The sequence below is a fragment of the Pyxicephalus adspersus genome, chromosome 11 (genome assembly GCF_032062135.1).
Source record: "Pyxicephalus adspersus chromosome 11, UCB_Pads_2.0, whole genome shotgun sequence".
NCBI classification, from domain to species: domain Eukaryota; kingdom Metazoa; phylum Chordata; class Amphibia; order Anura; family Pyxicephalidae; genus Pyxicephalus; species Pyxicephalus adspersus.
This window is the reverse complement of record NC_092868.1, coordinates 55,964,756-55,992,610: the sequence shown is the minus strand read 5'-3', so window position 1 is coordinate 55,992,610 and position 27,855 is coordinate 55,964,756. Positions and strand designations below refer to the sequence as shown.

Here is a 27,855-nt window from a genome sequence, read left to right as displayed (position 1 = left end):
ATAGCCTTTTTAGGATCTCATTTTACCTCTTTGACAGGTTTCTTTTTATGTTTAGGTGAAGATTATCTAAATATTACATTCACTTAGATTATCAGTTTATTGATTTGTCCTGGTTCATCCTAATGTATGTTTTCAATTTTGTGACCCCCTTTCCTTTCTGCCATGAAGGCCTATGGAAGAGATTTGATGGAAGCTCAGGACTGGTGTCGAAAATACATGAAATCTGGTAATGTGAAAGATCTGACGCAGGCCTGGGATTTGTACTACCACGTCTTTAGAAGAATCTCCAAACAGTTGCCACAGGTAAATCTTTGGGTGTTGTCTTGACTTTCTTAGCTAGGATTTAAAATGGTTTGTTAATTCTATATTTTTGTGGATTTCAGCTGACTTCTCTGGAACTTCAGTACGTCTCACCAAAACTCCTCATGTGCAGAGATCTTGAGCTGGCTGTGCCAGGAACATATGACCCCAACCAACCCATAATACGTATCCAGTCTATAGCACCTTCTCTACAAGTCATCACCTCCAAACAGAGGCCAAGAAAGCTGACACTAATGGGTGCGCTCTCAACTTTATTTTTTCACATATATTTATTATTTATACTCTAAGGCTACGAACACACGTCCAATAATTTTCGTCCGATAATTGCCTCAGGGCTGATATTGGACGAGAATCTGGCATGTGTACAGTATTCGTCATTCCTGGATCCATCCTGGCAAATCCACATGCAATTATAATGGAAGTGGAGTGGAGAGAGTGCAGCTGGGTTCCACTCCATCATTCTCTCCCCTCTCCATAGAGCAGAATGGAGCTGTATGTGCAGCGCTTGTTCATGCATCATCATTCAGTCTTTTGTAGTTGGAAAGTATTGTGAAAGATCCTTTCCAACAACAATGAATGCGGCCTGATACAAGATTCTTATCTCTTTTTTTCTCTATGGTACAAAGATTCCTTTGAGTTCACCCAACACCTTGCACACCTGATACATGGATTCCTAAACAATGTACTGTATATTGTTTTGATATTTTGAGGAACACCCAAAATGGTAAGAGGGATTGCAAAATATGCAAACCCTGTGATAGAGAGACACTGTTAAGAAATTTTTAGATGGCAGCAAGCAACTTAATTCAGCACTCATTACTACAAATGCCACTTTTAGAGCATATGTTCAAATACTTCCTGTCTTAGCTCTTCCAAGTGTAATTATCTAATCTAAAAACCTAATCCTAGTAATTTTTTTTGTGGATCTTTACCCCACATCTTCTTTGTATGTCTGCAGGAAGCAATGGCCATGAATTTATGTTTTTGCTGAAGGGACACGAAGACCTGCGTCAGGACGAAAGGGTGATGCAGCTTTTCGGCCTGGTAAACACGCTGCTAGCCAATGACCCTGCATCTCTGCGGAAAAACCTTAGGTAGCATCCAATGGCTTCCTTAACATTCAGCAAGAGTTGGGTTGACAAGTGATTATGTCGACCTGACAATATTTTTGTTTGTCCCAACAGTATCCAGAGATATGCGGTCATACCTCTGTCCACAAACTCAGGCTTGATTGGTTGGGTGCCGCACTGCGACACACTGCATGCTCTGATCCGGGACTATCGAGAGAAAAAGAAGATACTGCTGAACATAGAGCACCGCATCATGCTAAGGGTAACCCAATAACATCTATAGGTGGATCGATATATACAACATAAAACAGGAAAGGGGTCTAATCCTTTTATCTGTCCACAGATGGCTCCAGATTATGACCATCTGACCCTCATGCAGAAAGTGGAGGTGTTTGAACATGCTGTAAATAACACTGCTGGAGATGATCTTGCCAAGCTACTCTGGCTAAAAAGCCCCAGCTCAGAGGTAAGAGGACATTACAACATAGCTAATAATATATCCCAGCAGGATATATTATCAGCTATGATAAAAACTGATTTGGGGAGGCAGTTAATTTCTGAGTAGTTTTATGATGCTTTCAATTCACCTGGCTGATTTAACTGGTTTAAAGCTGAGCTTAGCAGTATTCTTAAAATAGGCCCTAGTTTCAAAATGCCAAAGTGCAGCTAATCCAAGTCCAAAGTGCTACTCCCTGTAGTTCCTATTCTCATCTGTGCTGATTTTTTAACAGGTGCAGTGTTTGCTGCTTTACAAGTTCATTGACTTTACTTGACATTCAGTGTGAACAGAAAGTTTTGTTTACAGTGTAGTGACAACTGTTTAGATTGAATGTAGCACATTTACAATTCCATCTCAATGCTATAAAATTCTTATGTCCATGTTACCCATGTTATATCTAGGTCAGCCCTTTCATTGATTGTTTGTCATGCTAAAGAGGAGGAGTGATGGTCCTTCCCAGCTACTGTGTTTTTTAATCTTCCACATCTGATTGACTGCTGGGGGAATATAGCCTTGTAAGCCAAAGTGTTTTCCTTTTATCTTAAAAACAAGCTAGATGAGTGGCTTTTTATGGGTCTGTAACAAAAAAAGAATGCAGTCTGTTAAGGCAAAGCATCTGGCTCCCACATACTTGTTCCAGATCAATGAATTCAGTTATCAAAACCACTGGTCCAACATAGTTCATAGCCAGTCAGTCAGCATTTTGCAGAGCTGTCAGAAATGACAAATTACTTTTTTCTTTGGTGGATATTTTTTATTAATATAATAGAGAGTCTTGTGGATAAAGATTGGAAGGTTGATATTTTTCAATATATTAAAAAAAAAAAAAAAAAAGCAATTTCCCCACTTAGACTTCTTAAATGTAAGTTAATTATTATTTTTTCTCATTTAGGTATGGTTTGACAGAAGAACAAATTACACTCGCTCCTTGGCAGTGATGTCCATGGTTGGGTACATTCTTGGGCTTGGTGACAGGTAGGTGACCCACATGGAAGATGCAATAATATTGGGTAATACCTGAAAGTGAGTGGTGGGGTTGGAAGCCCATGTGACAACACGAAAAACGCAACTTAGAAACACGTAGACAGTTATTAAAGATATTAAAAGTAATTTTCGAAATTGTTAAATCTTATATATGGTTTATTTGCATTCTATATTGAAGTAGTCCATTTGTAGTTATCTAAACATCCAATTTTTTTCTAAAGTCAGCTCTTTGTGCTTCTGCCTTTTTTGGTTTGATGACCTTTATCTTCCTGGGAAGGCTTCAATAGATGCTGGAACTTTTTATTGGAATTATCTTTATTTTATCCTTAAAAGAATTATTAGATTTGGCACTGAGGCTGGGAAATGACGAGAGGCTTTCTGCAAGCTTCCAAATTCATCTTCCAGTTTTACGATTAGATTAAGGTCAAGGCACTGTGTACAGATCAGTCTGCTTCTTGCATCCCTGAACAATGATTCAATGGATGTTTGCTGCATAAAACAAAATATGAATGGGCTCTTCTGGTCTGAAAAGCCTACATTCTGCAGTTCTACCCCCTGGCTGCTTTGTCAATAAAGCTTTTACAAGTACAAGGTAGTAAAGTATTAGCCAGTAGGTGGAATCGCAGCCCACCCAGAGAGGGGTACCAGATGTGTGAATTACACATTTAACGATTCTTTAGCCAAATCTAGAATGAAGTTCAGAGGCAGCTTCAATAAATAATAAATAAATTGCTTTTTCTACTGGCTGTTTTTTTATTTTTTTAAGTGGTCGCTGAATAACTATAATCACAGTTTATGTAGTTGGAATGTTTAGAGTCAGGAAAGCTGGTGATGAGGAGTGGATGAGAGTTGCCAATCACTGCTGTCTTACTTACTGTCCTCTTTTCTTGTAGGCATCCTTCTAATTTGATGCTGGACCGGCTCAGTGGAAAAATTCTACATATTGACTTTGGGGACTGTTTTGAGGTAATCACTTACCTGCTTTGTAGATATTTATAAACTTTTGTAAAGCAAGGACTATATAATAAGTATATTGTTAGGACCCCCCTCCCCTTTGAACTTAATATTTTGTATGCATCACTAAGCATTCAGTGACATCACTGCCCTGTCCTTTGCAGATAATCAGGAAATGGTTTGTTGTGCATTGATGTAAGGCAATTATGGAAGAAGGAAATACATAAGCACCCAGGAATGGAGTCCTTTTAGTGTCTTGATTGCCTCTCCTTGGACGAAGCATTGTCTTAAATCTGATTAGGACTTTAAATACAAGATATTAATGTCAGCAGAATAATTAAGGGATCAGGACATTTAACGTAAAGCAGATGGTTGGCAGAAAACAGGGCGGAGTGCATAGTGATGGAACCCAACAGATGCTGATAACTATTAGATGAGTTTTTCTGCCTGACCTCGCTGAATCAGTCAGCAGGCTTATTTCATGCTGGTCTTGTCAACTAGACAAAATAAACAATCTCCAGGACTAAGTGAATAAAAAATTCTTTCTTACAGATATGCTGAAACAGATACAGCATTAGCTCAGTTTTCTGCATGAAAGCAATGGCTTCAATACATTGCCTTGATAAAGGCCAACATGCCTTTAACAGCTGTATGCAGAAATGCCTCTTTACTCTCCTTCCCATTAAGCACCCAAGTGGATAACAATCATGCAGAAAATTCAGGCTATTCTCTACATTTGGTAATTATCAACACCCTAATGACTTATCTCCGCAGATAATTTGTACACGTATGGCCACCTTGACAATGTTTTGCAGGACAGAGTTAAAGTCTCATTAGGTAATTACCTTAACACAGCTGAATAAATTCCAGTTGCATCAAAACAATTTACAAACATGCAGTTAATTTTCCTTGAAAAGCAGCCACAGCATTATTTAAATAAAAAAAAAAAATAATGTATATCTGGTATAGTTAGGTTATCATCAACCTTTGACTCTCATAAATGCCCAATCCTGATTTTGCACATGACCCCATGTATGCTAGCACCTCATGTCATGACATTCTGTACTAAAGATCTAGAACCAGTAGTACTTCTGACCATGTGGTCTTTCCAATAACCAGTCCGGAATCACCATAAAGCGAAGTAGAAGATTTGGTGTATATGTTATTTTTTTGCCATCTTAAAAAAAAAATGGTGTAAAGTTAAATGATCAGTAAGTTACATTTACAACTTGAAAAATGTTATCATGTATGTTTCAATGTTAAATGATTTTATACTTTCTATCCAAGGTCGCCATGACCAGAGAAAAGTTCCCAGAGAAGATTCCATTCCGACTAACTAGAATGCTGACCAATGCTATGGAGGTGAGGGACATTTCACTTGATAAATGCTTTAATTTTTTTTTCCCATTTTCTCCATTTCTTATTTAACATCCTTCGTCTTCCTACAGGTAACCGGTCTGGATGGAAACTACCGTATCACCTGCCACACAGTAATGGAGGTGTTACGGGAACACAAAGACAGCGTCATGGCTGTACTAGAGGCTTTTGTCTACGATCCGCTCCTCAACTGGAGGCTGATGGACAGTGAGTACCATACAGGTGGTCGGTATCACATCTTTCTGAAGATATTTGTTTTGTATGAGTGCTGTAATGAGTTATTACCAAAACTATTAGCTGTGGTGTCTTCTCTTTCCATTCAGTCTCAATAGACAGCTGGTCTCAGGGAGTAGATCAGGGGTGTGTGGAAGCGGTAATTGCACCACAACTTCAAAAACTAGTCTAAACGTATCCAAAGTTATCTTCATTCCTATATCATTAACGCCATCAACCTTGGTATATGTCATTATCCCCCCCAGAAACCCCCAAATTCTGAGCCAATACAATATATAAATATTGTGGGATAAGGTGGGAATGCAAACCTGTACTGCCATTATAAAAGAGTCAGTGTTTCCACATCGCAGGAACTGCAAGGCCGCTGCATTTTTTTAAGAAGCTGGTGACACCTGGTGCTGCATGCTCTGTTAGTTTTGCAGAATGGCAGGTTAGCTTTAACCCTTTTGCTGCCAAGGACATGAGGCTTTACGTCTTTGACTGCAGCGGCACAGTAACTGCAACAGTTCAGTAGACTGTTGGTTTTTCTACACATGGGGCGGATTCAGGTGGCGTACTTATTTATCGGTCTCGGATAGCTAATAAGCTAATAAGGAAGTGGCTTAGGAAGAGATTAATAAATTTGATGAAATAATTTTAAAAAACGATTCCCGTCCTTATGTAAATGCATGCTACAGGTGCCAAAGTGAAAGCAAAAATTTTATCAGTTTTTTTTTTTTTTTTTTAACTTTAATCTGATGACCTGTAAAAGTCGCCTAGGGACAATTTTAAGTTTGGACATGTTTTACATCTTTTTGTATCCTCTTTAAAATTTTACAAAACTTAAAAATTTTATTGTGTTTTGTGTATAAAAGTGTTTCTTTGTGAGTGTTTCCAGAAAGTGGTACCCTTCTTTAAAATCTTTGTTTCTTGCCAACCCCTAATGAGTATCACTTAATAAGTAAGGGTTTTGGGAATGTTGCTGTATATATTTACAGTGTTCTAGAACAGATAAATTCATATTATGATAAACATAGTTCTGTTATTTATAGCGATCAAGCAAGGGGGAAAAATTGTGGTTCGCAATAAAATTAGAAAGGAATGACAGACAGTTTGTATAGATATAGTGTCTTTAATCCCAACGCGTTTTGTCAAAGTTACTTTCTCGGGGAAGGCAGAGACATGTATAGGTCATTGTTTTTCCAGGTAAACAGGTATGTGGGTAAGGTTTCCTTGAAAGACTGGGGTTGAAAAAAACCACAGGCATTCTAATATATTGGTTTGTGATACCTGAATGCTTCCATAGTGGCAGTTGATAGAGGTCAAGGAGGGGTTGTATCATCCAACTAGCCCAAGCATCAAGGCAGGAGGTAGGCTGTCATAAAGTCCAGCGTTGACCAGAGACCGTTCTTGACTTCTATCAACTCCCACCTTGGAACCATTCATGTACCAGAAACCCATATATTAGAATCCCTGAGTTTTTTTTTTTTTTTTTTCAATCCTTGTCTTTCAAAAAAAAACGTTACCCACATATCCATTTACCTGGAAAAAACAATACCCTTTACCTGTCTCCACCTCTCCTGAGAAACCCACCTTGGCGAAACACGTCAGGAACCAAGACGCTATATATAAATTCATTGCTTTTGACAATTTTTTGTGAACCAAATACCAGCTATAATTAACAGAACTGTGTTGACTGCATTATGTAGTTATCTGTTATAGAACATTGTAAATAAACAAAGCAACACTGCCGAAAGAAACAGCCTTTTTCTGTATTTATTTATATTGTTGTACAAAAACTTTTTTTTTTTGGGGGGGGGGGGGTTAAGTTGAATTTTTAGATTTGATAAGAAGTAGTGCAGATATCTGCAGGAAATGATTTTACAGGGATTTCAGAAAATCTCTCATATCCAAAGATTTTAAGTAATCTTTAATGTGCATGTTAAGGTATGGGAAAAATAATTCGAAAGGGCAACAGCAGCGAAAGGGTTAAAAGCACCAAGTAAAAGTGAATGTGCCTTTAATATTTCAAAGGTCACTTACTCACCACTTTCTACTATGATGCATTTTTACAGCCAATATAAAAGCCACCAAGCGTTCCCGTACGCGGACAGATTCCTATTCCGCCGGACAGTCTGTAGGTAAGTCCAGACCCATTGTTGTCAACCTGCTGGTACTAAATACTCCTTGGCAGTGGCATCTGTTTGCGAAGTTTCCCTTCACTGTGCCAGTTTACATCATGTTGTATACTTGCATGGCCTGCACCCTTTAAAAAGATCTCCCATTAGGTTTTATAACTAGGTTTATTATGAGTCTGAAGCTTATTTGCTGGGTTTCCTTTTATGTATTATTGGAAAAATAAAAAAAGTTGGATTGCCTCCATGTACAGGATGTGTGTACAGTACAGTATTGCTGCACAGTGATTTTTATTTTACTGCTCTGTCTGTGCATCAGGCCTGACAAAATCTGTAGTTCTTTATGCACTCCTGTACTTTCTTAAAGCATCTAGTTAAAGTGTTGAAATGTGACAAATGATTCCCAGAGCACCATGGGCTAGGTAATGTGACTATAATAACTATAGAGCTGTGACATTAGTATTATTGTGTAGTTATCCTTGATACACAATTAAATAATACCACATCCCTCAATTAACATTGTAATTTTCGGAAAAAACCTTATGGCACTTTAACAGCAAATATAAATACTAATTTAACAATTCATCACGCAGTAATAAAACTTAAAAAAGAAAACACTTTATTTGTAACAAATAAAATCCAAATAAAACAAATTGAAATTACATATCCAATTTGCATTGTGATCTCTGATAACATTTTACACGTTTTGCGGAACACAATCCGCTTCATCAGGAATATAGAGACCTACAATACACAAAAATAATTTATTACAAAGAAGTGCACAGACAAATACAACAATAATAGTAATAATGGTGATAATATTTCTCATATTTCATAGCATAATTTTTACAATACCTTGCCAAAGGGTCTCCATATTCCTGATGAAGCCAACCGTGCTGGGTGAAACGTGTAGAATGTTATCAGAGACCACATTGCAAATTGGATATGTAATTTCAATTGTTTTATTTGGATTTTAATTGTTTTAAATAACTTGTTATACTTTTATTACTGCATGATGAATTTATTATTTGCTGCTAAAGTCTCATAAGCTTTTTACCATAAATTGCAATATATTTGCATCTGGCTTGACCTGAGTAAAATGTCCGACTGAGCCATCTGATAAGGAGAAAAAAAGTCCAGTGACTTCTTCAACTGTGTGTGTGAGACTTTTTGAGTTTTAAGTTTTAACTTTTAGGATCACATTGTATGTGACCCTCATATTGCATACACACAATTCCCTCAGTCCTGATTATGATAAATAAAACTGTACAAAACTACTTTTACTATTCGTTTAGGTCAGGTGTCTACCGCATTCCCTCATAAACAGAGGTGCCACTAGAGCCGTGTTTCTGGATCTTTTAACAAAGGGGGAAGCCTTGAAATACCTTTCAGGTCTTCAGGGAACCCCTTCTATAATTACTATATCCACAGCTCACAGTATATTAGTGTGGTGGTCAGTGGGATGAATTCCTCTTACATTGCTGGCTATTGGGAAGAATGTCATCCTTACAGATAGCCAAAAGATGATTGGTGTCACTTAAACTGACCTGAGAGGTACAAAACTGCTTATTGCTCATGGAACCCCCAGCAACCTCTGGAGGAACCCTGGTTGAGAAACACTGCACTAGAAGGTGTATTAGAAGCCTGCATATAAATTACAAATATAATTTGCAACAGCAAGAAAGTAAAACTATAAATATAGCTATTATTAATAATATTAATAATAAAGCATTTATTTAACGGCAACATAATATGCAGCGCTGTACATTAAATTGGGGTTGCAAATTACAGTGACACAGAAGGAGGAGAGGACCCGAAGAGCTTACAATCTCATTATCGCTATATATCAATTCATTTACCTAAATCTGATCTGTCTTTATTTTTAGAACAGCGCTCAGTATTTTTAAAGCTTAGCTCCAAGCAAAAAAAACTTCATGCTCCTTTACTTAACCTGAATCAACGGGCATGTGACATGCCGGGTCTTTTTACTTTTGCTTGGTAGTGTTAATGAGCCTGATTTATTAAAGCTCTCCAAGGCTGGAGAGGATACATTTTCATCAGTGAAGCTGGGTGATGCAGCAAATCTGAATGGATCTGGTCTAAAATTCAAAACATTTGCTAACACATAGCAAAAGATTTTGAAGAACCAATTCCAGGTTTGCTGGATCACCATGGTTTACTGATGAAAGTGTATCCTCTCCAGCCTTTGAGAGCTTTAATAAATCAGGCCCATAAGGTCTGCAGTGCACACGTGGCCTTTTGTGATGTAAGTGCTGTTAATTGGCATTCATAAGGGTCCTCAGGGACATCATACAAGGGGCAAGAGGGGCTGAGCTGTTTTAGGTCATATGTCACTGCTACCTAAAAAGGTGGTCATGTGACAACAGGAACGTCATGAGTCAGGAACATTTTTTATGGGAGTCTGTGGGTTTGATTCTTGTAAATAAAAGCCCCAACCCACACCCTTATTACCACCATCACCACGTTCCTATTATTTTTGCCCAGATTTGTATTTTTTCTTTGGAAATCTCCATGGTAAGTTTTATTGTAACTGGAAAGAAAATGTTGAATCATATTAACCGCAGGCAAGTCTTTAAATCACAATGTTCTCCTACTGCAGCCTGCACGTATCTGTTTATCATTGAAAGGATTAATCCATAAACACATCCTTGCTTTCACCGCATTGTGTTCACAGTAACACAGTCCAAGTTCTTGTACAACATGCTGAAACTCGATCGGCGAATCTCCGCACACTGCGCCCCTAACAAACTAAACACAGCCAAGCCAAATCCCCATAAAATAAAAATTAAAGATTGCATTTCCATATTGTAAAATTAAAAATTCCCCAATAAACGCATTCAGCCAAGAGATCAGTTTTATTTTTGAACACAGGTGGTATGTATTAAGGCGTTACATAACGTGGAGACTTACATCTGGGAATCAAAGGCAGATGGGAGGTTAGGATATACTTTGTGTTTAGTAAAAATAGATTTGAAGCAATGCGTAGAGGATCAGAAAACGTTAACATTTATTCTTTGGTTTTACTTATTATTAAAGTACAACTATATTGTGACTGTGGACAATAAATTTCATAATAGAAGGCTTCTTTTATTTCATATTTGTTCTCTATTTTTACATTGTTCTCCCCAATGTTTTTAGGACAGGTAGGAAGAAGCTGTAGGTGGGTGGTGGCCCTTGTATTGTGACTATCCAAAATGGCCTGTCCTTACAATAGTCACCTGTCTATTACCATTTGTTATTATTTACCGCCTTATCAGATTTCTAGTCCCACTCATCACTTTCTAAGGCTGCATACACACGTGCAATAATTGTCGTTGGAAAGGATCTTTCACCATCCTTTCCAACAACTACCGACTGTACAATGCATGAACAAGTGCTGTACATACAGCACCGTTCTGCTCTGTGGGAAAGGGAGGGGGAGAACGAGAGAGCAGCACCCCACTGCGCGCTCTCTCCCTTAACTTCTAATAAAATCGTTCGTCGTCCATAATCTGTGGATCCGCCAAGACCGTCCTTCGGATGATGGACGACGTGCGCTGTACACACGCCAGAACCATTGCAATTGTGTACGTAGCCTAAGACTGCTTTGTCTAAATGAATGCTGTTGATAGATATATTAACCACATGCAATAGCTAGGTGGGCCAGGGGTATGATTAGGGAGCAGGGCAGTGGAAGTCTATGGCTCTGATTTTGGAACCCTTCCATGATGTGCAGAATTCCTGCTTTGGCCACCTTAAGGCTTCGTACGTGTCAGATGTTTCTTGCATCAGAGCTGATGTTGGGCAAGAATCTGACGTGTGTACAGCGCTAGTCGTCTGTCTTTCCGATGATTGTCCACGGATGAGGAACGATCCTAACGAAAATGAAGGGGAGAGAGCGCCGATGGGTGCCGCTCCATCATTTGTCCCCTCCCCTCCATCGTTCGGTCTTTTGTTGTTGGAAAGGATCTTTCACAATTATTGCTTGTGTGTACGTAGGCTAATACGGGTCCTCCCCCCCCCCCCCCCCCATTCAAGCTATTTGTTTACATCTGCCAGCATGGATTGGAGGGGCTCTAGGTTGCAGGGTCCTGATATTTGAATCTAGATATCCTAGGTAGGCTTATTTATTTCATTTCTTCATTATTTTCTGCTATGCTGTAACTATAATCCATTAATAGGAGATGGGATAAAACTGAAATTAAATTGACCGGGGAGCATTCTATTCTGTTAATGTTTTAAAGTTTAACAGTGTGTTGACTGCATTGGTTGTTGTGGTTATTATTATCATTATTATTATTAATATTGTTAATAAACAGGATTTATATAGCAACAACATATTATGCAGCGCTGTACATTAAATACTGTGGTTGTTTCTATGGCCTTTTAACCTTTTTGCTTTTTCTTATTCTTGTTTTACACTTGAGCATTCCAGGAAGGCAAGATTTGGATCTGTTGGATATATAACTCTGCTATTTGTTTTCTTTAGAAATGATGGAGACGGTGGAGCTCGGGGAGACCGCACATAAGAAGCCAGGGAGTACCGTTCCTGAGTCTATACATACTTACAGTAAGTTTTTTTTTTTTTCTATATGAGATCACACGTGACAGCTTTTTTTTAATTAAATTATTATCCTCCTTCCATGTTGTCCAAGCTTTAGGTTTTCCATGGCACATTGTGATGTGGGAAGGGCTTAGTTTGGTCTATTATAGGATTTATTATTGAAGCATTGGAGGCAATACCATAGTACATTATTTTGTCAAAGGAGATCCCAAGTAAATTAGGCTGCTTTGATGCATATTATTTTTTATAAATTGGTGTGAAAAGTTACCACGAGACAGGTTTTCGCATATGCCATTGTAACCTAATATCTGCAGTCAACAAGCTTTAAAACTTCAGAGTTTTTGTTACATTTGCTAATTAAATGTTTTTTTCTTTTTACCTTGCAGTTGGTGACGGCTTAGTTCAGCCAGAAGCTCTGAATAAAAAAGCCATTCAGATTATTAACAGGGTCCGAGATAAGCTAACAGGTAACATTCAGCAATTCTTCCAGCAAACAAGGACTGACTGTGACCACATAAAGTTTCCTGCTCTTGTTGTATGGCTACCTATAGGTAGCAGTGTGATAGTCCTAACCCCTGGACAAGTTTCTCTGTGCATTCTAAACTTAAAGCGTACCTAAACTCAGAAATTTCACTTTACATAAAAGGATGGACAACCCTTTCATGTAAGGTAAAAATTCTGTTTTGTTTTTGTTTTTTTTTATGTGCAACACCCTTTTTTTTAAAAAAAAAAAAAAAAAAAAAAGGAAGGGGCTGCCGCACCGCCCCCTAATATTTGATAGGAAAAAAATTGCCGATGTCACGCATGCGCAGTGAGATCCGCAAATTTTTTTCCCATCCAGATCACCCGATCTTGCGCTTGGGTCAGGTGACATAGAAAGAAGAACCAGGGTATAAAGGTAAGTGGATTTTTTTTTTTTTGGGGGGGGGGGGGACTTTTGAGTTTAGTTCCTTTTTAAGCATGTCATGTGTCCCAGTTTGTCTTATTTGGATGTTTTGAGATGTTTTGTGCTCAGTGATGCAGAATATCTTGAATTTTACTCAGGTCGGGACTTTTCACATGAAGAAACTTTAGATGTGGCCACACAAGTTGAGCTGCTGATTAAACAAGCCACATCACATGAGAACCTCTGTCAGTGTTATATTGGATGGTAAGTGGATGTTTTGGGGGGGGGCGACTTCTATATGTAGATTTCAAGCACCAACTAGTCAGGTACACAAAGGGTGGATCCTGGTGTGCCAGGTCTAGCCAGGCTTCTTATATGTCCTGGGTACTTTAACATGAAACTTTCCTCTCGTAATTGTCAAATCTGCTCCTGTTGACCTGGGAGATTTATGCTCTTGCCTACTTAAGGGAAACCCCTCATAATGGGCACTGCAAGCATACAGACCCAGGAACGTAGCGCAGGGATAGTGGGAACTCCTTATAATTGGCACAGGAAGCGTACAGACTCAGGAACTCGAAGAAGAGAAAGTGGAGACTCTTTATAATGAGCACAGCAATTGTACAAACCCAGGACCACAGAGCAGGAATGGGGGAAACTCCTTACACTGAGCACAGCAATTGTACGGACTCAGGAACTCGGAACAGGGATGGGGGCACTCCTTTTAATGAGCACAACAATTTTACAGACTCAGGAACTCAGAGCAGACATGGGGGACTCTTTGTAATGAGCACAGCAAGCGTACAGACCCAGGAACTCAGAGCAGGGATGAGGGGAAAGCCTTACATTGAGCACAGCATTTGTATAGACTAAGGAACTCGGAGCAGGGAAAGTGGGGACTCCTTTTAATGAATGAGCACAGCAGGTGTACAGACTCATGAACTTGGAGCAGGGATGGGGGGAACTCCTTTTAATGAGCTCAGCAATTGTATAGACTAACCGTGGGCAGCACGGTGGCTCAGGGGTTAGCACTCTGGCCTTTGCAGCGCTAGGTCCTAGGTTCGAATCCCAGCCAGGACACTATCTGCATGGAGTTTGCAGGTTCTCCCCGTGTCTGCGTGGGTTTCCTCCGGGTACTCCGGTTTCCTCCCACATCCCAAAAAAAAACATGCAGTTAGGTTCATTGGCTTCCCCCCTAAATTGACCTAGACTACATTAATGACATATGACTATAGTAGGGACATTAGATTGTGAGCTCCTTTGAGGGACACACAACTATGGACTCTGTACAGCGCTGCGTAATATGATGGCACTATATAAATACTGTATAATAATAATAATAACTAAGGAACTCAAAGAGGAAGAAGCTGTGCCAAGCCCCTGCACTACATTGGTAGATGTAAAGTAGATTGTACGGTCAGATTATGATGTGTGAGAGGAGCTTTCACACTTTCTATGTCACATTATCAGTACCAAGCTCTGATTTTTAATCCATTCTCTCCTCTCCTTTTTTTTTTTAGGTGTCCATTCTGGTAGACAGACACTTCTTGCCATTTTTACAGATGTCTGAAGATGATGTTTTACAGGCTGCCCATCATGGAGGGCCCTGATTGATTTACCCAGAGCAGATGCCAATATACTTTAGTTCCAGCCCCCACAGAATAAATTTCGGGTGGAGCAGACTCGTGTATATAGATTTTAAGAACTTTACCGATCTTAATTATGATGGAGGTTATCAGCTGCAACCGGCCCGGCCATAGAACACAGGCTTCTTGGCACTGTCCCTCAACTGTAAATCGAATAGATGCTAAGGATTTATGAGTACTTGGGTCAGGGGAGGTCGTGTAGCTGTGAAATAACAAAAATTATGTTTGTTCATAAAATGTATATGTGACAAAAGCTGCTTCAGTGCAGGTTTGTTTATATATTATGTTGGGATTTTATATATTTAAAATTTTGGAGTTCTATGCAGAATTTTAGGATGGAATATTTTGGTCGTGTTTTTCAGATGCTTCAATTAACCTTTATTGGGTGTCTGTACTTAAAGGAGTCCCCCCGGCCCAGATCATACTGACCGATCGGCCAATAGCAATGTGCAGTTAATAAATCCCCCAACTGCCTTGTTGTATAGAAAAAATCTGAACGCCGCCATTACTTATTATTGAAAATTTAAATTCTCTGGCTGACATGCTGATTCTTTGGCCTAAAGAAAATGTTAATCCAATCTCTTAAATTTATTGTAATCCTAAATGTTGTTTCCAAATTGATGAAGTTGAAAATTTAATCTGCTTATTTTTTTTTTTTTTTTTGCCTTCCCTTGTCCCTCAGTTACCCTCTCAACCACACGCTAATGTTTTTTTAATAGGATCTTTCTGATTTCATTACATACCTTATTTTAAACCCAATGATGTCTTCACTGCGTGTCTCTGCTACTCTCTGAAATTCAGGCAGATCATGGCTGGTGAAAGGGGCCATCAGGGTGCTGGACATAGCCTCCTGAATACATCACAGCACCCTGCTTCTTGCAGACTGCCTTGGATAACGCCTACATTTGAATTTAAGCCTCCAAGATTGAAAGGACTGAAATCCAGTGAATTAAAGGCGTAGAGCAAGGACAGTTGGGCCGGGGAGGGAGGGGCTAAATGATGCTGGACAACCTCCTTGCTGCAGATTCTAACCTACATTGTGAGGAAAAACACAGTATGCAGTGAAATCAGAGTAAGCAATATCAGAATAGGAGAAAAGCTGGTACAACTGTGTAAGACTGAAGGGAAGGTTGGTGTTAAGCTTATGTTAAAAATTATTTTATAAATAAAATGATTCTGCTATGAACGTACGTGGTCCAGCACTTCTTGTTATCAGGTGGCAGTGCTCTGTCTGTTTATTGTACTTTTGCGTTCTTACCATGTTATACTGTCTTCCTGTGGACACTGGAATCAGCTGCATTTTCTCTTATTACACAGACATGATTCACTTTTGTCATCATCATTAGGAAACCTGAAGCAAAATGCCATGCAGGCATCACTGGGGTGCATGTGGACATGAACTGACCGCAAAGACACTGGAGGGGATCAGCTGAAGATATGAAAAATAAGAATTTTATGTAAAAGCTGCATTTCTGTAATACTATAGCACAGGTAATATCATTCGGTTAGTAATTGTATCAATTTTAACCAGTATGATCTGTAAACTATTCCATATTATATACATACCCATATTCCATATGGGTATTTGATCAGTCAGAAGTCCCAAGTCACAAAACACCGCACACACTTGTACAATATTATGCCCCATCAGTTGATATGTCTGTGTATGATTTGGATATACCAACACATACAATCGAAAATCCAAAAGTAAATTCAGATCCAATGATTTTATCAGCTTGAAAGTAAAATTTGGCTTATGTGTAGTAGAGCTAGAAAAAGAATGGGATCCATTGGCTCAACATACAAGTGAAGATCATCTGGCAGGGAGAACTTCTCTGCATTGTGTTTTTTCATCTGGGGGTGACCACAAAATGTTTGCAAGATCAATAAAGATTTGACATATTGTCCTAATCTGAAAAGTTGTATGCAAATCAATAACACCTCGTACAACTTCTTGGATGATGGTCTGTTGTCTCCAACTGTTTTAGTGTTATTACCCTGGTATGCCAGGTACAATTCTACAAACCTAGTAACACCAGGAACTTGGAAATAGGGAAAGTGTCAGCAGACTGTCAGGGTAGGGGCCTGCCTATACGCTGATAGTCTGCTCACACTCTCCCTATTTCCAAGTTCCTGCTGTCTTGCGCTGAATTGTCTTTAGTCTGGATTTGGGCTCTCTCCTGGCCCATCCAGTTAGAATTCCTAATTGAGATATTCCAATATGCCTGGACTCACTTTCTACTGCTCTGTATATATTTTGTTTCTACACATTTAACACTGACAGAACATCCCCAACAACCTATCTGTATTATTACTTGCCCTCCCCAAATTTCCTGAGAAGGAAAAACGCGTCGGGACTTGTGATCCAGTTAAAATGGAAGTTAACCCAAAAAAAAAAAAAAATTACACTTGCCTTCAGTCTGTCTATCCAGATCCGTCTATCTGTCGGGAGGTTTCTTCCATCGGGTCCTGCGTCGTCCCAGTATCTATCTTCAGCCCGATGCAGAGGGAGCGCCATCTTCTTCTTTTCCGTGTTCTTCTTTCAACATCACCCAATCTTACATTGCTCAGGACCGAGATTGAGTGATGTAGATTGGGAAAAACTTTAATAGTATAATAATATTCCCTATTGTTGAAAAGGCTCCTTCTGCACGTCTGAGATGCTCAGGCGTGTGCAGAAGGAGCAGCCAAGAGCCTCCCGAGATGCGTAACGTAGGTATCCCAGGAGGCTCTGCACTCTCACAATCTAGATCGCCTCAGAGATCAAGAATTAAAAAGGCGGTGCTGCACTTTTTTTTTTTTTTTAGGTGTTGCATTAAAAAAAAAAATACTTTAAATAAAAGGGTTGTCTACCCTTGTAAATAAAGTGAAAATTCTGACTTTAGGTATACTTTAAATTATACTTCTATGCTAAACTTGGGCAGTTGTCTTTGTCTAGAATTATGTCCTAAGAACCCTATACCTTGCAGTGGTCCCACTATTGTTACATTTATCCATTGTTACATCTATCACCTCTTTTATGATAACTACACATTTTGAATAACCACATATAAAGTATTTAGTAAAAATAAAATCCCCTGTTTTTCTCCTTTTTCATTTGCAATCCCTATTAATGTACACATTTGCCTGGCTGCTCCTCCACAGCTTGCAGCCAGCAAAAGATGGCTCGTAAAACGTCTAAAGGTGGTTCCTACCTTCCTCCTGTATATTCTTCTCTGTCAATCACTGGGATTATAAGTACCATACAGTCTGTGGGGACTGGGACTGCACTGCAGTGTAGCTGTTCAGCCATTGCAAGGAAAGTAAAAATAAAGCAGTGTATTTACCCAATCAAAAGTATATATTCCACGTCCCAGAAATCTAATATATTTTTTTTGCCTTCCTTTGGATCAACTACGTCTATTTAGTTTTATATCTGGGATAGGTTTATTTCCATAGTGGTTGAACTTGATGGACTTAAGTCTTTTTTTCAACCTGACTTATTATGTAATATTGTAATAACCAAAAACTATTGTTTAAACAGGATTTTTGAGGCCTATAACATCCACATTTATAATTATATGAAATGCAATAAATTTATATAGATATTAAAAAAACATTTTCCATTGATTCAAGTTTCAAAAGATCGATCCAGTGACAATCATCAAGTTATACCAAACACTTAAATGTTACATTGAGTCGATATATTCAAGATTTACTTACGCATTTCACCCAGAGAAAGCTCTATGCGTTTTGTGGGTATCTCAGCAGCTTCATCTGGAGGGATTGGTGTTTGGTGTTAAAGCGTACCCAAACTCAGAACTTTCACTTAAAATAAAAGGGTAGACAACTCTTGTATTTAAAGTAAAAATTCTGTTTGTGTTTTTTAAAGTGCAACACTAAAAAAAAAAAAAAAAAAAAAGTGCAGCATGGCCCCCTAATTCTCGATCGCCTAGGCAATCAAGAATGAATGGAAGCACAAAGCCTTCTGGGATACCTACGTCACACATTCCGGGAGGCTCTTGGCTGCTCCTTCTGCGCACACAGAAGAAGCCCTTTTATCAATAGGGAAAAAAATTGCTTATCTCACACATGCGCATTGAGATCGGCAAGTTTTTCCCCAATCTACCTGATCTGTCACCTGCACAGTGCGAGATCTGGTGACGTAAGTAGACAGGAGAAGATGGTGTCGCCTAGCACTCGGGACCCGATGGATCACGTGGGATGACGCGGGACCCGATGGATCAAAACCTCCCAACGGATCTGTGGGATTGAAGGTAAGTGTGATCTTTTTGTTTTGGGTTTACTTCTGCTTTAATATTCATGGGACCCTGTTTATGAAACAGAATCACATTCTCCCAAATGTTCCCAGGTGGGAATCAATTACTGGTATTGAAACACATGCACCTGGAAGGTTCCCCTAAAGGAATGTCTATTTTTCGACTTTATAAATAGACCCTGTAGAGTTTTGTAAATACAGCAAGACAAAAAAATAAACCATCTGCCTCAAAGACTACTTTATGTTAAATAAAAATGGTCAAAAGAGGTGGGGAGAAAATGGCAAAAAGGCCCAACCTGATCCCAGGTGTCATCATTATTATTATTATTTTTAAACAGGATTTGTATAGCGCCAACATATTACACAGCCCTGTACATTAAATAGAGATTGCAATTGACAGACAGTGACGCAGGAGGAGGAGTGGACCCTGCCCTGAAGAGCTTACGATCTAGGAGGTGGGGAAGTAGCACACAATATGAGGGGAATGTATTAATTAATTTTTTGGCATATTTTGGACTTGTTATCCTGTGCATAGCAATGCTTATACTGAGGGAAGGCTGACACCATCAGCTCAATATTCAATCTAGGGTATATTATTATTATTATACGGGATTTATATAGCGCCAAATGCCATCTCAGCAGTTTCCATTTGCCTCCTTTGACATGTGATGGCATCTCCATAATTTTTAACAATGTTAAGCCTACAACTTCCATTAAAATCCTGGTGATCCTGCCATAACGTCCTGTTATGGGGTGCCAATCCTTTTCATTAATCTTACAATTTTCACTTTCACCATGTCCCATTGGGCTTTGATGGAAACTACACACGGCCCCAGCAATGCTTATTACACAGGTATCTTAATCTGGCCCCGTGAAATGCCATAAGACCATCAGCAATGTGCATGTAGACAGGAAGTGGCTGCAAAGATGGGGTTACATATGTTTACAAATATCCAGCAGCAAACCAATGGATGAATAATTGCTAAAAGTAAACAATGCAATCCTTTTATCTCAATATTGTTACATGCATGGAACTCAGATCATGGAGCTCCCACGATGTTACAAAATTTAGGAAAATTATTTTTTTAAACAATTCTGCAGCTACAACTTTTTATTTAATTGCTTATTAAGCAATAAAACTTACAAGACCTCCTGAGCTGTAATTTAGTAGTAATCCTAATTTAATAATAACCATTGTATTATTATTCTTCATCTGTTGATAATATTTGTATTATGTTTATTATTATTATAATAGGATTTATATAGCACATTACCATATTACGCAGCGCTGTACATTAAATAGGGGTTGCAAATGAAAGACAGATTCAGACAGTGACACAGGAGAAAAGGGCCCCGCCCCGAAGAGCTTACAATCTAGGAGGTTAAATGAATTTATTTTTAATACATAACCAACTTGCATTTCAAAATACATATATACTATTCTTTTTTAGAAATAACTCCAGCTATTCACAATCAGTGTCGTTTTTCATTGAACAATTATATTACAATGTGAGAATGGCATTAAAAAGAATCAGCAGCCGATCTGCCGGTTATATCCCGAACAGGAGGGAAAAGATCTTCTCTGCCCACAACAAAAATGGCCGCGAGGAGCTAAGTTGGTGACGTCACCATCCGGCGTCGAGTCGCACTTCAGATTACGTAGTTGTTGCTGCTGGTGGCAGCATGGCGGCGCCTGTGGATGGCGTGACGAGGAACATGGAGGAGAAGGCAGAGGCGATCCCGGGGTTTCCCGACACTGACAGCTTCGTTAAGGTGCCTGAACCTACAAATAACATCGAAATATAGAATAATAATGATATTGGTGTGTGTCACTGCCCTATGTGCTATCCTGGGGTATCATTACACTGTATGGGGGCCATGGCCTAGGAATGATCACCAGGCACAGGGCTGACATATTACAACTATTGTATGGTATTATTAGCAATATATACACAACATACAGACTATGGCACAGGAGGAAGAGAGGGGCCTAGCCCATAGGACAAATACTTCCTGTGTCTGTAGAAGTCTAATAGGATCGGGGAGGGAGCTCCAGAGAAGTCTTGGAGCCGGTTTGGGAAAAGGTTATGAGTGAGGAAGTCATTGGAGGAGCAAAGAGAGCGGCTAGGGGGGGATTTTTCTACCAGGTGGGACAAGAGCAAAGAGAGATTTAAAAGCAAAGGACAGCAGCTTCCATGTGATTCTGAGCCGATTCCTAGGACTTGGTGTTTGCTCTTTCGTTATAATGAAGCATGGCTGATGCTGGGTTCTGTAAAGAAAGAAAGAGAACGGTCACTGAGAGATGGCTGTGAATCTAAAGTTCTGTACTATAGGGACGACTCCTAGATGCGAATGGGGCTTCCCTGCTCGCTGTGTGCAGAACCCAGGCTTGAAGGAGGAGGAGGGGGGTGGGTTTGCATGGCTTGCAGAAGAAATCTTTTGCACAGCTGAGGTTGTGGGTGATCTTAGGGGGTGAGCTTTTTTCTGCAGCCTCTTGTAACTCTTTAATGACCAAGACAAACTCTAGGCTCCTTGAAGATTTTTTTTGCTTTGTTTGTGATTAGCTCAGAGTGAGGATTGTATACAGTAACTGACACACTGCCCAATATTACTACCTGTATATAGAGCCAACCTATCACCCCTAATATTCAGTTTTTAAGGGAATATAGGAAGAAACCAACTCGCGCACGTGGGTGTTTGCGGCAGTTTTTGCATTAATTGGGCAGCACAGTGGCTCAGAGCTTAGCACTCTGGCCTTTGCCGGGTTTTAATCTCGGCCAGGATAATATCTGCATGGAGTTTGCAGGTTCTCCCTGTGTTTGTGTGGGTTTCCTCTGGGTACTCCCGTTTCCTCCCACATTCCAAAAACATGCAGTTAGGTTAATTGGCTTCCCCCAAAATTGACCTTAGACTGTAAAAATGACATACAACTATGGTAGGTACATTGTGAGGGACAGCTAGTGATATGACTATGTACTTTGTATAGTGCTGTGTAATATATCAGCGATATATAAATACTGTGTAATAATAACTCACAGGAGTACAGATTAAATGGCAGTCAGGTGAGATGACCATACACAAGCACAATGCATTCTGCTTATAGTGGCAGATGTGGGATCTTGAACTGTCCCAGACTACCACGTTGTATGCTGTACTGGTCTATAATAACACTGTATGGGGTGAATAATGCCATCTTCTCCTATTGTTTCCTACAGTTTGCCCTGGGAACAGTCGTCTCTTCCACAAAGTCATCTACCGGTCTGCCGCAGTGTGGAGACGAATATGACTTCTATCGCAGCTTTCCCGGATTTCGTTCTTTCTGTGATACACAAGGTGACCGACTGCTGCACTGGTATGTCGGTATTATCTGTTGGATTCGGCGCTGTACATTAAATAGGGGTTGCAAATGATACAGACAGTGACACTGGAGGAGGAGTTTGGAGGATTCTCATTAACCCCCCCCCCCCCCCCCCATATCCCAGTTTTGAGTTCCGCTCATTTAAAAGAGCACTCAAAACACACTTTTTCAGACTTGCCTATCTACGTCTTCTTCTGTCTCTTAAAACACTCACTACTACCCATCACTCTATTTGTCCCCTTCCATTGTGTGAGACTTCACCCACCACCTAGATTGTAAGCTCTTTGGGGCAGGGTCCTCTTCTCCTCCTGTGTTACTGTCTGTCATTTATTTGCTACCCTTATCTTATGTACAGCGCTGTGTAATATGCTGGCGCTATAAAAATCCAGTTTATTATGAATAATATTAACAATAACAAAATTCATCTTTAAATTCAGCATGTTATTAAACCTCAGTGTTACTGATATTATCAGTTTTTTTTTTGTCCCTTGGCAATGGGGGAACTGGAGCACAGCAATACATACAGTTAATGTTTTTAGTTTCTTATAACTACTTCAGCTCCTTTACCCGCACACTATCTAGACTAGAACAATCTTTACGTTTCCACTTGCCATCAGGCTGTTAGAGGATAGGTTTGTCGTTAGGAGGTCTGTGTGTCAATTCAAATCTTTCATCTGATATTAACTCACCAATAACATGTCTCAACTGATGTGCAAGAACTGTGGCAGAAACAGCAAGCACTTAAAGGGGAACTAAACTGAAATAAATAAAATCACACCTTTAATACTGTAGATCCCTCCGAGGAAGCACTGAGCGCCGCCCTCATGGACCATCTACTTCCTTGTTCTGGCTACGTCACCCAATCTCGCACTGCGCAAACACGAGATCAGGTGACAAAGCTTAAAAAGGGGGAAAAAAAGAGTGCATGCGTGAGATTGCACTCTTTCCTTTCATGTAGGGAAAATGCCCTACATGAAAGGAGCCTCTTTGGGTACGTGACATAGGTATCCCAGAAGGCTCTGCGGTCCCATTCAGAAGGGTGTTGCCGAAGAAAAAAAGAATAACAGTTTTGCTTTACATAAAAGCATTGTCTACCCTTTTGTGTAAAGTAAAAATATCTGCTGACAAACCTAGATGGGAATAGTTGTAGTTCAATGTTATATCTGCAAATAATGTAAATTATATATTATATTGGAACTTCCTCTGCAGCTTTTTCATTAATATCCCTGCTTCTCTTGTATGCTTTGCTTTCTGGATCTGGTTGTCTCCTGACACAGTATGAGTCGGATTATGCAGTATCATGGCTGCCGCAGTCACATCCGGGATCGTAGTAAGTCCGGTGCCCTGGAAGACAAGTTCGATATGCTGGTGGATGCTAATGACGCTGTCCTGGAAAGAGTGGTGAGTGTTCTCTTTTATAGCGAAAGACTTAAAGAAATTAATTGCATATCATTTTTTTGTCCTATTTCTCTTTTTGTTTATGATTTTTCTTACATTGAATTGGTATGAGTATTTGCTTACAGTTGTCATGGTGGATAGTGGTAAGAAAACAAAACTGTGACAGATACTCTTGTTTTTCAGGGCACATTGTTGGATGAAGCCTCAGGAGTGAACCGTAGCCAGCAGCCCATTCTACCAGCAGGTATTCAGCCACCAAAGACCGTTATCTCTAGCTGGAACCGCAAGGTAAAAAGAGTCAGCCAAGCTCCAGACATTTTTCTGTCATTCTTGTGGTGTTTTTCATTTGTTTTTTATTTGCAGAGCAGTGACACGAACAAAAAAGGCAAAACGCAGACATTCCGTCTGCTTCAAGCCAAGAACATTCTGCGGCCACAGCTGAAGTTCAAAGAGAAGATCGACAACTCCAACACACCTTTCGTTCCGAAAATATTTATCAAGCCCAATGCTCAGAAGCCACTTCCAGAGAGTAAGGAACTGCTAGGGCCCTAATAAAATATCAAGTCAAAGACTTTCTTTTCATGCTTTGACCAGGGAAGGATTCAAATACCTGACAGTAATGTGTAGAGATTTTAGGGAACCCACTTGGTTCAATAATAATAATAATAATAATTTCAGGGGCAACATTCCTTCTTCAGGGCTTCATGTTTATCAATGTGGTGCAAGGAACTTAGAGTGAATAATTGTCTATTAGAATCTCAACCATGAGGCAATAATATGAAAGCTTGTTCTAATAGAATAGATGTTCTCATCCATGATTTTTGAAGCTCTGAGGAAGAGGACTAGTTTTGCATGTTGGCTTTACTATGCATCCTTCATAGAAGAAAATACATTTTTTTTTTATAAAATTTTAATTCAAATTTTTCAGAACATGCATATAACAGACAATGATCAAATAAAACTATCATTATACATGGAAAAATAAAAAAAGTATAAATAAACAGTTCAACAAAAACATAGAAACAAAACAAATACAGGTAAAATGGGTGTATTTGAAACCTGCAATGGTGTAGCTAATTTGAAAAAAAATACCAAATTAGGGACAACGAGAATAAATAAACGAAAAGGGGAGGGTGACTGCTCGTCATAAATTAAAGAGCCTGCAATCTAAGTCAGGAGTGGCGTGATAGTCCAGCCAAGGTGTCCAAACCTTAAAGAATTTAGGCGCAGAGTCGTTGACAGTAGTGGACATTTTTTCTAGCACCATTGTATCTGACAATCTGGACATTACTGCCTGAAAGTTAAGGGAAGGTTTCTTCCAAGCTGCTGCTATCACCTGGCGTTTGGCCAGAAAGATAAATGATATTAACTTACATTTACTCCTAGAAAAAGTAGGGTTCAGCTTATGGAGCAGAGCTGCCCAAGGATCCCTTCAGATAGACTCATGCAGAATCAATTTAATTAAAGACTCTTATCCAAAGCCTTTTAACTACTGGACAGTCCCACCATATATGGCGGAAGGAGCCGGGAACACTGCAACCTCTAAAACATTGTGGGTCGCTCCCTTTGACATATTTGGCAATTCTTACTGGGGTTAAGTACCACCTAAATAGCACCTTGTACGCATTTTCCTGTGCTGTCACGTTTGGGGAGCAGCTGGCAATAACCTGCCATATCTCCTGCCATATCTAAAGTGGAGCCAAGGTCCGTTTCCCAATTAATCATATATTGAGGGCGTTGGGCATCCATGTGTAGTAGTGAAACATAAAGCAGAGACACCAGGCCAGCAGAAGAAAATACATTTTTAAAATGGGGGACATTTTTAGTGTTTGGGCTTAGCCTCTTGAGTTCTACTTTTGCCCCCAGATTGATTAATAGTTTATAAAACTTCTAAAAATTCCTTACCTGTATCTTGATGGTTGGTGGGGATTAAATCGCTTTTTGTAAGGTTTGAAGAATGTGGCTTCTAAATTTGATGTTTTGTCTCAGTTCTCAGGAATAAACGGGAGAGAGAACAGCGCCCTGAAGACCTTGACGTCCCTGCGGCACTGGCAGATTTTATTCACCAACAGAGATTAAAGCAGACTGAAGATGACATGTAGGTTTACACTGCTCTTTGCTCCTTACATAACATACAAATATTTAGCTGTGGGTTCATCACATTTGGGGTTTGCTTGGTGAAGCAGTTCAGTTGCTCAGTTTTTATGGAGTTACTTTTTAGTTCAGCTTGTTATTGATGGGGGTTAGTTCTTTGTGCTCTTTCTGGTCCTGTATTACCTTTTAGGTTGTTACCTTGTCTGACTAGTTCTGTAGCACTGTTGCTCACTTCTCAGCTGCTTTTGGATGTCCCGATGGTATCAGATTTCTGTGTTCCTCAATGGACTATAAGGAAAAGATGTTTATATGTCTTATTCAAAATCTTTTTTTTTTAAGCTCATTGAGGAACACAGATCTCACCTCATCTATGGGTATACGCCTGGGTACTGCCTGTTATGTAACAAACATCCTTGGAATATGACGGTTATCCTGGGCACACAAGTGTTAGTTTTTGTTTAGCCAGTGTCTGATGCATTTAGCATTAATACCCAATGATATCAGATGTCTGTGTCCAATAATAGACTGGATTATACAAATGTCTCTATCTTGGTCGTCGAGGATGATCCCCATATTACTTGTATTCCCACTGCAAATAGAGGTAAAAGCAATCTCTGGTTGTAATTTTAGCATTTTCTCAGTTTAAAAAGGAAAGCATGCACACAGACTAATTACATTGATGGACCCATTGCATGCACATTACATGCATATTACATGGACACACCTGCACACCCTCCATTGACTGTCATTTGGTGCCAATAGTGTTTCTGAATTAACTAGGTTCTCAGCCATCCTTATTGGCAACCATTTTTCTAATTTGTTTTATGTCTTATGTAACTTTTTTTAATGTTGTGTTTCAGGATGGCTCACCCTTATCAGTATGAATTGGATCACTTTACTCCCCTGGAGAGCTCCATGGAAAAGCCAGACATAAAGGTGAGTTCTGTGCAGTCTGACATTTATGATGGTTTAGGAAACCTGTCCGTATAATATAAGTATCTCTTTTCCAATACTGACCTAAACAAATGATACCTCAATTCAGGCACTTACTAAATAAGTATTGATCAGAAAAAAAGTTATTCCTTCTCAGGGACAGTGCTGGGTATGTCCAGGTAGTTTTTAATGTTGGCTTTGAGATTTTTTTTTCTTTCTTTCTTTACAGCATACCCTTTTATAGGTGGCTACAATAAGTCCTTTTACTAATATCAGAGTTAAAACTATATAATGCTAAAGCAGTAGAACTGTATTACAAACGATTTGTTTGTTTTGTTTCTAGCCTTTTGTATCTCTGAATGAAGTCCCCTGTCATTTCGTAACTACGTTGGATGATCTTGTACAGCTAAATGAGAAGCTGTTAAAATGCTCAGAGTTTGCTTTGGATCTTGAGGTAAGGCATCATCCAATGCAAGACTTTTTTGTGTTATTTGTAAAAGATGAGACCCAATATAATTGTGTTCCAGCCCCTGCTATTCGTGATATAGAAGCTGAAATCTAGTTACTATAGGCATCATGGACATATGTATTATATCTAGGTATTAATAAGACCCAAAATGTCTATTATTTTATTGTTTAATGGTTACTAAATGTCTTTCTCTCTCTCTGTAGCACCATTCATACAGAAGCTTCCTGGGCCTCACCTGCCTCATGCAGATCTCCACCCGTACTGAAGATTTTATCATCGATACCTTGGAGTTACGCAGTGACCTCTACATCCTCAACGAGTCTTTCACAGATCCCGCCATTGTCAAGGTCAGAAGGATGAACTAATGTAAACCTGATCACTTAAAGTGGAAATAGGAGCGTCTGCTTTTTAGAAAAAAATTAGGCAGATCCTTTGTATTCTTTTTAAATGATAATTTCAGGAAATAGTGGAGCTCATAAAGCACAATTTTATAAAAAAAAATATTAAATTACCTATAAAGTCTAAAAAAGACAACCATTAGCAGCATTTAACCACCTAAGCGTTACACTGAGGTCTAGATTTCTGTACCAAAAGTGATCCACTGTTTTTCATAAAATTTTTTTTTAAATTGTAGACCTGTAACTTACAGAAATATGTCCGAACAGGGGTTCTAGTAGATAATATGAATATAAAAAATGT

At 39.3% G+C, this 27,855-nt stretch overlaps 2 protein-coding genes across 12 annotated transcripts in view; both read left to right on the top strand.

Moving 5' to 3' along the window:
* Positions 1 to 15,832, top strand: part of MTOR (mechanistic target of rapamycin kinase) — a 90,963-nt gene extending 75,131 nt beyond the window's left edge. For 5 of the 10 annotated variants that reach the window (XM_072426918.1, XM_072426917.1, XM_072426922.1 and 2 more), the window contains exons 47-60: positions 169 to 303; positions 384 to 558; positions 1,280 to 1,415; positions 1,506 to 1,653; positions 1,735 to 1,857; positions 2,783 to 2,865; positions 3,768 to 3,840; positions 5,116 to 5,190; positions 5,277 to 5,430; positions 7,494 to 7,559; positions 12,043 to 12,123; positions 12,504 to 12,584; positions 13,162 to 13,267; positions 14,521 to 15,832. In XM_072426918.1, the coding sequence (XP_072283019.1) occupies positions 169 to 303; positions 384 to 558; positions 1,280 to 1,415; positions 1,506 to 1,653; positions 1,735 to 1,857; positions 2,783 to 2,865; positions 3,768 to 3,840; positions 5,116 to 5,190; positions 5,277 to 5,430; positions 7,494 to 7,559; positions 12,043 to 12,123; positions 12,504 to 12,584; positions 13,162 to 13,267; positions 14,521 to 14,536 (1,452 nt within the window). In that variant the 3' untranslated portion in view covers positions 14,537 to 15,832. The remainder of the gene's footprint in view (positions 1 to 168; positions 304 to 383; positions 559 to 1,279; positions 1,416 to 1,505; positions 1,654 to 1,734; positions 1,858 to 2,782; positions 2,866 to 3,767; positions 3,841 to 5,115; positions 5,191 to 5,276; positions 5,431 to 7,493; positions 7,560 to 12,042; positions 12,124 to 12,503; positions 12,585 to 13,161; positions 13,268 to 14,520) is intronic. The other 5 variants (XM_072426926.1, XM_072426923.1, XM_072426919.1 and 2 more) reach the window with 3 other exon arrangements.
* Positions 15,833 to 20,524: 4,692 nt separating this feature from the next.
* EXOSC10 (exosome component 10) overlaps positions 20,525 to 27,855 on the top strand; it is a 17,821-nt gene continuing 10,490 nt past the window's right edge. The window contains exons 1-9 of one of the 2 annotated variants that reach the window (XM_072425955.1): positions 20,525 to 20,677; positions 22,120 to 22,256; positions 23,540 to 23,663; positions 23,844 to 23,948; positions 24,024 to 24,189; positions 25,650 to 25,758; positions 26,615 to 26,690; positions 27,031 to 27,141; positions 27,360 to 27,503. In XM_072425955.1, coding sequence (XP_072282056.1) covers positions 20,588 to 20,677; positions 22,120 to 22,256; positions 23,540 to 23,663; positions 23,844 to 23,948; positions 24,024 to 24,189; positions 25,650 to 25,758; positions 26,615 to 26,690; positions 27,031 to 27,141; positions 27,360 to 27,503 — 1,062 coding nt within the window. In that variant the 5' untranslated portion in view covers positions 20,525 to 20,587. Of the gene's footprint in view, positions 20,678 to 22,119; positions 22,257 to 23,539; positions 23,664 to 23,843; positions 23,949 to 24,023; positions 24,190 to 25,649; positions 25,759 to 26,614; positions 26,691 to 27,030; positions 27,142 to 27,359; positions 27,504 to 27,855 lie in introns of those variants that run through there. The other variant, XM_072425956.1, reaches the window with a different exon arrangement.